Here is a 12453-nt window from a genome sequence, read left to right on the forward strand (position 1 = left end):
GGGGAACTCCATGGACATGAATTATCCTTATTCAACAGGGATATCCCCACACACACACACCTTTTTTTTTTTTTTTTTTTTTTTTTTATATATGAAATCAGCAGTGCTCTGCTGAAGCACACAAATAAGAGGCCAGAACTGTTCATTCCCCTCTGTGGCATTATTAGGTATTCACAGACACCTGCTTTATTTGCAGAACCCCTGATTCCTTTCTCCCATAGCCCCCAAATAAAAATTACTTATCTGATTCTCACTGACATATGTTCTGGAGCACCGTTATGAACTCAGTTAATTGAAACTATTAATTCCAGATGTTCTGTGCATTTACATTGATAATTTTCAGTGATTGTCAAGTCAAAAAAGAAAGATAAAAAATCACTGGGATTTAAGCAGAGTGGAGGTGAGAGAAACCTTGTTTTTCAACACAATCTCTAAAATAAGTAGTGAGAAATCACCGCAAATGGTACAATGATTGGTTCAGTGCAAACTGAGGTTTCCAAGAATTTAATACTATTCCCTGTGAGCATATAATTAGTGAAATATAATCGGCGTGTGTCACTTTTGGTTGAGCCAGTATGGGCTAGCTTTTGGAAAGAGGCCTTTGATGCTGGGTGGATCTCTCTCTTACTGTCACCTCCCGGTGATGGTGGTTTTCTGTGTGTGGGTTTGCATGCACAATCACAGGCAATGGGATTCCCCACAGAGTCACAAGATGGTTTAGGTTGGAAGGTCATCTTGTCCTTAACCCTGCTGAAGCAGGGACACCTAGAGCAGGTTGCCCAGGACCATGTCCAGGCAGCTTTTGAAGATCTCCAAGGAGCGAGACTCCACATCCTCTCTGGGCAGTCTGTGCCAGTGCTCCATTACCTGCACAGTACAGAAGAGGTTCCTGATGCTCAGACTTCCAGCTTGTGCTCACCACCTCTTGTCCTGGCACCAGGCCCCACTGAATGCAACCTGGCTCTGTCCTGTTTGCACCCTCCCTTCAGGTATTTATGCACATTGATAAGATCGCCCCTGAGCCTCCTCTTCTGCAAGCTGAACATGTCAGCCTTTCCTGATAGGAGAGGTACTTCAGTCCCTTGATCATCTTGGTAGCCCTCTGCTGGGCTCTTTCTGGGATTGCCATTGTCTCACCAAAGTCACTGAGTCTAACCATTTACTTGTATCTGGGACCTGGACTTCCTTCTGGATGTCCACATCTGGGTACCTACAAAGCCATCATGTCCTTTCTAACAGGGAGGAAACAGAAGCCTGTTAGGATTTAAGCTTTCAGAGCTTGAATGTTAAATGTTCAAGACCGCTGGCTGTTTCCCAAGTTTTCATGGTATGCCACATATTGGAGGGCAAATGAAATCTTAGTCAGTAAAGACCTTTTGCTCTTCCTACCTGCAGCATACAAGCAAGAAGAAAATCTGGCCCTAAGTGTGCTAATGGTCTATGGATTGATTTTTTATATTTCGCTCCTTTAAGATACTTAATTATAAATTAACATTGTATTTTGTTACTTCTTGGGAAAAACAGACTTTTGATTTGGTTTTGGCAAAGACTGTTTAATGGAGAATTGTCATAAATAGTTTTTCTGATCTTCAGATTAAAAATGTGGTATATGCAGAAAGTCCTCAGTCATTTGAGGCCAGTCATTCATTGACTTAAGGCGGTATTTACCTCCTAGTGCTATGCAAGAATACTTCTCCAACCAAGCTGTCAGCAAAGATGGGAATGACAGTAGACCTTATAATGACTTTACTTCCTTTCGTTAAATACTAGTATAACTGATGTTCATAGTCTCTTTCCAATAAATATAGAAGTCTATAAGCTGTCTGCATATATTAGATTTTCTGCAGTTCATTCACAGATAGCAACAATTTAATGCTTTAGTAAATATTACAGGAAAGCAGTAAAGAAGAGAGAACAATAGGCTCTCTGAAAACCTGATAAATTGGAAGACCAGAAGAATGGCAACTGAGAAGTAGAGTCCATAGCAATATCTACAGGATTATACAAAAAAAAATAATGTATTTTGGTAGTTGTTATATATATAGATATATAGATATGTATGCACACACATGCATTCACATACACACAAACACTTAAAATTATACTTGCATAGCTGAAAATACCTGTCAGTCAAGATTAGATCATTAGCCTTCTTGGAGAGCTATGCTTTCTACTTCTAGCAGTACATATTAAGTACATGTGATAATTGTGGAGTTATGGCATGTATTCTCTAACATTTCAACAGAGATACCATCAAACTTACTCAGAGTTAACCAGTGCATGCTATTACCGTGTTTATTTTTGGACCGCGATCTTAATGTGAATCCCATATATGTGGTTGTGCAAAATGAGCCAGATTCTGGTCATGATTACAGTGGTGTTCACACAGAGTGATGCCACAGTTTCATTGAGGAAGGAATCTGATCCTTTAACACAAAGGGTTGCATGGTATTTCAATTAAGTAGTTGATGTGTTTCACTGCAGAGTTTGAGGTGAGACATTGGTGTCTGAAGTTATTTTGGTACATTATCAGTTTAGATTTTTAATACTTTAGGAGATTCAGGGGGAGTATAGTGCAATCATGAAGGAAGATCATAGCTAAAATATTTCTGTGAAAATCAAAGTACTGTACATTATCACTGTTCTTTAGATACTTCTTTGAATGCTTTAAGCTGGCTATTTACAACATAAAACTCCATGTTACAAACTTACTCAAAAAAGAACAGTGTAGGTTATTTGAAAGTCTTCAGACTAGTAAAATAAATAAATCAATATTTACATTATATCAAATCTGTCATCACTAAAATCATAATGCTAAAACTACATGTACACAAGAAGTACTGAAAATACAAAAACCCAGGCAAGTGCCTGCCTGAAGACCTTTGGTCTTCAGCTGAACTGACTGCCATTTGGAGACGAGTGTCTTCACAGGAACATGATCTGCATGCCTCTTGCTTGTGTTGGGTGGAAGCTTTTCCACTGCCATAATTTCTCAGGAGTGCTGGTCCCTTTCAGTTATGGAAAAGAGGGAGCTTTCTTAGGACAAGCCAGATGATTCCTGGCAGCTGTTACAACCGAGTAAAAGAAAATGTCGATTGCTCTAATTACCTTGTTAAAGAGCTGCCAGGACTGTAGAAGTCCTGCATTCTGTTAGGACCACAAACATTTTTCCGTGTGTCATTATGATAATATATACTTACCGACACCCAAAACACCATTATGACATTTACCGCTTTCCCTTTAAGTTATCCACACTGAAACAGAGTCAACTTCTTGCCATTCCTGCTGTATGTTTACTCTTTGTATTTCACTTAGCTTGAACAGTGAAATTGGCTCTCTTCCTTCCTCTCACCTCCCCTTTTTATTTATAACCCGTCTTTGGTCCTGGACTGAGTTTCATTCTAGTGTTCTGCAATTGTATTTTGTTTCATGACACTGCAGAGGAACATTTACCTTAAAAAAAAAAAAAAAAGATTCCTAATATATTGTACCACTCCTTCTTTTAAAATGTGAGCAGTATGTCTTTAAATCCTGCATGTTGTATTGTCTGAAAGCATTTTCCCTTTCTTTGGATGTCACTCTGATATACTATAACTCATTAGGATCTATTTTTCTTATTTTATAGTCAGTGTCTTCTGGAGCCAAAGAGAAAAAAATTACAGATCCTGTCTACTAGCTTTGTCCTTACCTTGTTATTTAATAGTTAATACTTTGTGGTATGTTAAGACTGTTTCTATAACGTGGCACTTCTTAAGAGCTCTACTTTTTAAAAAGTAGTAATAAACTTCAGCCAACTTGTGCTTTTTAAGTGAAACTTCCAGAGTTCTTCAGTTGAATCCATTCTCCTTAATAATCATCTGGTCTTGACAATAAATATGTCACCAACGTTAGTTACTTTTTTTTTTTTTTTTTTTTTTCAAAAAGAGAGGTGGAAATCAATTCAGAATTTTATTTCATTTTTGTTAGCCTGTGAAAGAAATTGGAAAAATTAAAATCTGTGAAGAAATGTTCCTTTGTAGCTTACATAGCAAAGTAGGGTGGGTTAGAGTTTGTCAGGTAACTGATTATTCAGAAACAAGAAGTTATTCTGCATTTAGCTGCATTGCTTACTGTTTTCTTCATCATGGAAAAGAATAAAATGTGGTAACAATTTTCTGTATTTGGACTGCTGCCGCACATAATTGGGAACAACAGAGCTAAAGCCTTGATTTTGGTGAAATGCTTAGTCTGCGTGTTGGATTAAAATGTGTGCAACAAATCACTCCAATTCTATAATAATTTTGTGAACTTTTTTTTTTTTATTTTATTACTGTAATGTTATTACTTTTCAGTTACAGACTTCAAGAACTGGGTCAGTTGCAAGAACAAAATTGGCATGAAAAAGTTGTATATTTGTTCTTGAAAATGAATTGCCAAAATACTTTTTTAAATGGCCAGCCTGAATTGTTCTTTATATCCAGTGCAACTGATAATGCTAGTCTGATGTGGTTAGCAAACTGTTATTTAAAAGTCCTGTTCTTTAACCAGTATCCTAGGAAGACTAGATAATATTTGCTAGATAGACATGTTAAACAGATCATCTGTGCAGAAAGGGATTTGTGAAGAAGCTTACGGAATGGAAAATAAATTTGGGCTGAAGTGTGCCAGCAAGTCAATATATGAGAACAATTTGCAACAAGCAAAGGTGAGGAAGACATGCAGAAATGGGGTCATCAGATTCATTAATTAGGGGATAATATTCCTAGGTCTGGAATACATGAGGCTGGAACTATTGTGGTCGACTAATACAGAATAAAGAGTTATGATACCAGTGGAAGTTATTTATTGCAAGTGTTGGATATGCCTCCATGGATGTTTTTTACTCTCGTTAAAATAATGAGAGGCAACTTGGAGCCCTGATCTGTCCACAGCACAGCTGTGGTATTTTGAGCCCTTTCTGCTGCCAGATTTATACTCCTGCCAGACACAGTGCTGACTGAGTGCTCTCTGGGTCCCCAGCTCCAGTGACATTGCAGCACTAACCGGTGTTAAATCTCAGCAGTTCGAGTTCTGGGCAGTACTGTGCACTGAAGCAACCAAGAAATGGTCTTGTTAGTATGTGAAACCACCTCTGGTACTGGAAAGCAGCAGGCAGAAGTGACGTGGTGATAATTTCTTCACATACCATAACTAAATCCACCAAGCCTCATTAGTAAGACGTTTTGGACATTGTAGGAAATAAGGTTTAAAATATTTACAAAATTTTGTTTTCTTTCCTTCTGAACAACCTCAGATATCTTTGCCATGTACTTTCCAATGATGACACATTGGGATCTGACTGGGATGAGTAATGGTGTCTGGCTGGAGGGAGGAGGGGACAGGGGAGAGCTTAACAGTGAGTAATTATTTGAGGAAATGGCCCATGTGGAAAAAAGAGTGTTGGGATTGAATGCATTTATCAACTGGCATTTCCGTCTCACCTGTGAACAGAGACTTACTGTGTCTGAGTTTTTAAATGGTTGGAAGTCAATGCATCGAGCTAACATGGGAACGTGGTGCTGTGTGTCTGGTCTTGATTCAGTCTGTGAAGCGAGATATGTGGCAGGTCCCCTATTAAGAAAGATGGAGGTAAATAATTGTTATCCCATGGGTTCCCGACAGTGGTCATTCACTTTTGTGCCTGGTGCTTAAAAGTCATGAAGTCCTGTATAAATGCAAAACATGATTTCATGATAGCCTACACACAACTGAAAGGGAATGTTGGACAAGTGTAAGTAGAGTCCAAGCACGTTGGCCTTTCCTGTGCCTCTGGTAAAGTGGCACACGAGTTTGCATTAGTTTCTTGGGAGTTTTATGTGTATAAAGCAGTCTGTTTATTCCCTCTGTCCTTATCAGGAGATTTTTGCATAAAAATACCTAGAATCCCTTGGAAGGACATTTGGAAATTGAGCCCGAAATGCTGAACCTCTGTTTTCTGTAACATCCTGTGCTATGGTGGTGCTTACTGCTGCAGTCAGTGTGGCCTTGTTGTGCTCTGGTGCCACTTTGGAGTCTCCCTGTAATTCTTGGAACTTTACTGCAAAAAAAAACTCATTTTGGGCACAGTGCATCCTGCCTCCTGAGATGAGGCAGAATGTGTAATATTTTTCCCCATCATCTTTAACTGCATTTCTGACTTCTCTGAAGAGAGTGAAATAATGGAAGTACAGTGAAACATACAGTGAGTGAAGCAGTATTTTTATTTATTTTTTTAATTATTATCAGCAGTGCAGTTGTTAGTGTACTGAAGTGGAGGTATTGTATGGTTTCTGATCCTGTCAAGGTACATGGCTTCCTCACAGAACTAAGACTTTCAGATTTGGTGCTTCTCATTATATCCCTACTGCTGTGAGGTCACCATTTATTTCAAGTTTTATATCAGAGTAGCAGATAGACATTTATTCCATTCCTAGCTTTTAGACTTGGGAAAAATGATAGGAGCTCTGTTTGTGCAAGCACCGCTGGATCAGCTTAGAATCTCTGATGCAGGTAAATAAGATTGTATACCTTTGTAAAAGTGTGCATACTTTTAGGATTCATTTAAAGTTCTTTATTCATGGTTCAGTGAAAGCTAATTTTATAAAATACTGTCTTTATGTCTCAATAACATAATTTGCTTGATGTGATTCTCATACTTTTCTTACTAGTGACACTAGAGTTGATGCATTCAGAGTTCCTTTCTCCCCCATTAATTTTTGCTATATACAAGTGTCCAGTCATGGGACATTTTTGGAAACTGTTGGAAATCCCATCATCTGTTTTCCTGATCCTAATTTTTGTTAATCTGAAATTTGTGCTTCCCTCTTGTAGTTTAGAAACTTGTTGTTGAGAAACAGAATCACTGTAAAATTCATTTTCCTCATGAGAAATATATATTTTGTACAATTGAGAGAAAATAAAGTTGAAATTTGCCTCTTAAATAGTTGAAGACACTCCCTTCCATTGTTTGTTTTTTTTTTTTTTCCTTTCACCTTCTTCTGTCTTTTCTGTTCAGACTGTTATATTTCACAGAAAGCTTTTGGTGACACCATTACATGGGAGTCTATAAGTGCGGTATCTTCCTTAATTAATTGGATAATGATAGAAACAGTTCACAGTCCAGGTTACAAAAGGTGTTGTTAAATAAGTCCTACTGTAGACCTGCATTTACCTTTAAAAAAAAATGGTTGATGATCTGGTGAGCAGCTGCTTTTGGCCAGTCTTACAAGTAAGTGACCTGCTTCGCTTCTGCTTCAATTTTTCTCTTTCTTTTTCTTCCTTGCAATACAGCACTAGGCAGGTTATATGGTGCACAGTCTACTCTATCTTGTTTCTCAATAGACCATAGCAAACCCTTTCTTGTAGTCTCTCCATTCAGTTGGACTGGAATATTTAGTTTCATTTGCTACTAAAATATGAGGATAATTTTCCAAATACTATACTTGGGTGTAGAAGCACAAACTTGTACCATGATATCCATAACTCTGGAGATACCTGAAACTTTATTTACCTGTGAAGTTGTGTACTGTTAAAAGGATTCTGCTACTTGAAAATCAGACTGGCAACCTTTTAGCTAGCATTATTCTTTGGTTGTTTGAAATCAGGTTCCAAATGAGCATCACGGTAAGGTAAATGCTGACTTGCTAGGATCCGATCCTGCAATCTCTGTGCTTACTTAGTTCCAGTTCATTCTAACAGGGCTGGAAGAGTCTGTCAACCTCCACAACAGGTGGTTATCAGTTTGTGAAATCAGGCTGTTAATTTAACCATCAATAAACTCTAGGATGTTTCTATGGAATGAATCTTGAGGAGAGAGTGTCCAGAATTTCATCTAGCATCCTTGCACTATCATAATTCTTTAATTTGTGTTCCCTTAGTTCAAAATTATATTTAAACTTTAACTTTAAACTTTATATTATATTAAATTATAATTTATATATAAATTATACATTTATATATTATTATTTAATTATAATTTAATATTATAATTATATTAAATTAGAATTATTTAATTTAAATTATATTTAAACTTTAACTTTATATTTTAACATTAAAAATATGTTGTTCTTTAAAACATTGGTTAGCAGGAGCTGAAGATTTAAGGGTTTTCTGAGTTGAAGACTTAAGAGTATGCCTGCTGTAGAAAGTCTTGCGCTGACCCAATGTTTGAGTCTCCTTGGTGCTGTCCAGCATTACTTGGAACAATTACCATTATTTATTGCTGTACTTGGTTTTGATCAAAGCCTTCCTGTGCTACATATTTCAGCAGCCTCTCTGATGGATTTAGGAACATAAGGGATCTTTTGAAAGGATAACTAAAATTATCTGATCATTATTGCTAATACAGGAACAAGTTGTAGATCAAAATGCACCTTGCTTCTTTCCCTTTGACTTAATAAACAGAATTTTGTGTGGTATACACCAGCCTTATTCCAATGCCCGTGTGCTCTTTTTGACGTATATGAACTTAAAGTGCTTTCACAGTTTGTGCTGTCTTCTCAGTCATCTGAGGCTCCCTGGGGAATTATTCCTTATAGAAATAGCTAAAAAGTATGTGAAGAAGCAGATAAAATTGTTAGATAACTGCGATTAATACCTTATTGAAAGCTGCTTGCACATGCTGAAAATTGGAACCATCAGTTGCACATCTTTAAAAAGTAATTTTACTAAATTAATTTCAAATCTCAACTTTTTTTTTTTAGTTAAATGAAATTACTCTGGAAAAGAAAAGTGCAAATTTTTCTTGTAGTATTTCTCCATGCCTCTTTTTTCAGCTTCTAACTGATCACTTGGAATCTTGTGTTTGAGCTTTACTCGTAAAGTAGTTTGAGTAATCATTCCCTTAAACATAAGGGAATGTTATTGTAACAAAATAAAAATGATTTTTTTAAGCTCATATCCCACATCAGTGCATTGTAACATAGGCCCTATGGGTTACAGTGTCTTCTAAAATCAGCATAATTCATAAATCCACGCGGTTTTAAGGAAGATGGTGTAACTCCAAGGATACCTCTTTACTAGCTATACTGTTATCTTTTTATTCTGCCATCATTTTAATGGAAACACATTTCCTTGTTGTATGCCATATTCTTTTAATACATAAAAGATCTTAAACACAACATTTTGATTGGATAATAACAAATAGGAGATGGATTTTCTTGGTTTTGAGTGCATATTTGTCCTACTTCTTGTTACTGAAACCTCAGGGAAATATGCATGATTATGAAGTGAACTTCATTGGGTTTACAATATTTCTAAGTCATTTTAGCCACTCGTAAGCCATTTATAGTTTGAAATCAAACAATTGTAAATGCTGATCCATTTATAACATAACATAAAATACAAGATGGGCTATTCACTGCTGTCTGACGTTTGCTTCCCACTGTGGCAGAGAACAAAATGCCTCCTTTTTTAACTGTCTGTATTTAAACTGTATAGGGACAACCTACAATGAAGGATTTCATTCTTAGGAGGTGCACTGGAGGTTTCATGTTGCCAGCACAAAACTGTGGTGTTTCTAAAGAAATTGTCATCTCATGTTTTAATATTAGGAGTTCTAATATCAGTTTTGCATACAGTTAAGTAGATATCTGTCATAGACCTTGGTTTGTGTTAGGTTGAAGGAATGATCTCAGAACTAAAATTTTTTGATTGATTAGGTGTAATTTGTCCTGACTCACTTGTATTCATTGTGAGCTGAAGAAATAAGATAAAGCTAGTAATACTATGTGCCTCCAAAGCTTCATTTCTACTATGAGAAATAAGACAGAAGGCTGTGTTAGTTTTGACAAAAGCAACGCGAGGCCATCTAACTAGGAAAATGAAGGTAGCTACAAAAATGCTTAAAAACAGGAAAAGAACTCGAGAGAAGTTGTAGAGCAGAAAAAAAAAAAAAAATAATAATATGAATTGAAGGGGCAGAAAGAGAAATGCCAAGCCAAAAAAAGTTAGGGCGATGAAATGGAATTTAGTAACCCGAGGTAAGAGAGATTCTGACCCATTTCAAGATGAGCCTGACAGTATTGCTAGAGAAGTGTTCAGTAAATGTAGCCTCACTGTTTGGAGGGGATAGGACAGAAATTTTGTGTTATCAATACAATAGCATGTAAGGATGACATTAAATCAGGGGAGACCAGTGTCTCCCCTAACCTTAAGTCAGGTGGGCAACTCAGGAGGACTCTAGAGCTGTTGGCAAGCTGTGCAGGGACCGAATCAGAAAGGCCAAAGCTCAGGAACTCCATTTGGCTAGTGCAGTGAAAGACGATGAAAAATGCTTTTATAAATACATCAAGAGCAAAATGAAGATTAAGGAGAACCTCCATCCTTTACTGCATGTGAGGTCACTGATAGTGAGTGGTATTTCGTGCAAATTTATCAGAAATAATTCTTTCAAATTAACTTGCAATCCTTCCTGAGAGGATCATGTTTAATTGTTGAAGATAACAGTAGTAATATAGCACTGTTGTATGGCATATAGGACTTGCGGTCAGTTTCAAGGTGCACCTGGTTTGGGGAGCAATCCTGGAGTACTTGTCTGACAAGAGTCCTGGGGGGGCAGATGGGAAAAGTGTCCATTCTTACTTCTTCCCTATTTAACGCTTTTTATCAGTGGTTTAATGGAAACATCTTACTGTTTACAATGTTTGGAAGTGGCATGAAAATTGGAGGCATTTATAATGTCATCACTACAAGGCAGTGTGGATTGCTTAGTGACCTTGGCTTATGCAGCTGGTAACTATTGCAGTACAGATGAATGTCAGATTTAGAATTTGCTGGCTTTGCTTACAGGATGCTGGACTCTGTCCTGGTGCACCGTAACAGAAAAGCATTTTAGGGTCACTTGTGAAGAATGAGTTGGAGTGCGCACCCCGGATGTGCAGGAGACATCTGAGTTGGCAGTACCACTGTTTGGTTGTTGCCCTTGGAGAATGGAACAAAATAAAGTCTACTAGTATTTTATTAACATCTTAGTTTAATTCTTTCTGTTGGATAAGTGGCCTGTCCTACCATAAACAAATCAAAGCAGATGTGTTCCACATGCCCTCCATTCAGCTGTAGGCAAAGCTTACCCACGTATCTGGTACAGCGTATGCCTCAATAACAGTGAAAACTGTCCTCAAAAAACTTCCTGCAGTCTGTATTCTCGTCCCTTGAGACTCATTTGAGAATAATACTTGTGGAAATAAACATATCCTAAGTTTTTTATCAGTATTATTTTAATTAATATGTTGAATATTTAAAACAAAGTAGTGTAAAGACCTCCCAGATAGTGTTACTAGAGATTAAACCAAGCTGCAAAGGGGATGTGGAGAATCTTAAATATGTAATACCCCTGGTAAAATAGTCGTAATGTATTCGTGGAGCTGCATATTTTCCATGGATTTGAATGAGAATTAAATCTGAGAAAAACCTGTAGCAGAGCACTGCTAAGTGAAATCATTGGGGTAGTAGGGAATTTATGTGCTGAAGACTTGCTTAAATCTTGTTGCTTTATTGTAAGTTTTGTTGTGTATTTTTACTCTGATGCTGATTAGGTGTCCTGTCTTTGGCACAGATTACAGGACCGGCCCTTGCTTCACTTTGGTAACCAACCAGATGTGCCAGGGACAGCTCAGTGGAATAGTCTGCACAAAAACCCTTTGCTGTGCAACTGTTGGGAGAGCGTGGGGCCACCCCTGTGAAATGTGTCCTGCCCAGCCGCATCCCTGTCGCCGAGGCTTCATTCCAAACATTCGAACGGGGGCCTGTCAAGGTAAGTTAGCAGCAAAGCATCCCCGAAAGCTGCTGAATTGTTACTGGATTAATCTTAATTGAGTTGCACTGCTGTGAATAACCTATCCTAAGTCATTCTCGGCTATATGTGTGAAGTATGGAAAAACATTGTCAAATGCATTACTTCATGATTCAGTGAGTGTCTGATGTTCAAGTGAGTACATTAGTAACTTAGGTCTGTTGAGAGCAGCCAGCATCTTAATGAATTTTTCACTGCCAGCAACCCTTTCTCTTGGTTCTGTAGCATGTTTCTCAGAGTGCACCACTCAACCATTCCACGGAGGATTTTATTCTGTTTCAAAAAGTGCTCAAAGCATGCATTGATCTGTGGTGATTCTGTTCCATTTATCTGGTGTGGGATTTTTTAGCTAAAATCTGTTGGGTTTGGATTCATCTTGGGTGTCTTATCTCTTGAGCTACTCTGCTTCAACTTGGAGAAAAGTGCACATCATGACATTTCAAATGCCTTATTATACTTATTATATATTTTATACAGTTTTGGAAATGCATTTGCATTTGTTTCAAATTGTAAAATCCACCCAGATGTTGCTTACTTCTTTCTAAGTATGCCTTACCATAGAAAGTCGTTACACTGCTTTTGGCTTTTATTCTAGTACTTCCAGCTGTATAAATTCTTTTATTGTCTGGATGTCTGGCAGGAAACAGGAGAAAGTTAACAGGGGC

General features: G+C 37.5%; 1 protein-coding gene across 7 annotated transcripts in view; it reads left to right on the forward strand.

Moving 5' to 3' along the window:
• The window catches only part of FBN1 (fibrillin 1), a 159182-nt gene that overhangs the window by 42351 nt on the left and 104378 nt on the right, over positions 1-12453 (forward strand). For all 7 annotated transcript variants that reach the window (XM_035335530.1, XM_035335532.1, XM_035335528.1 and 4 more), the window contains one exon: positions 11552-11749. In XM_035335530.1, coding sequence (XP_035191421.1) covers positions 11552-11749 — 198 coding nt within the window. The remainder of the gene's footprint in view (positions 1-11551; positions 11750-12453) is intronic.

The sequence above is a fragment of the Oxyura jamaicensis genome, chromosome 10 (assembly GCF_011077185.1).
Source record: "Oxyura jamaicensis isolate SHBP4307 breed ruddy duck chromosome 10, BPBGC_Ojam_1.0, whole genome shotgun sequence".
Classification (NCBI taxonomy): Eukaryota; Metazoa; Chordata; class Aves; order Anseriformes; family Anatidae; genus Oxyura; species Oxyura jamaicensis.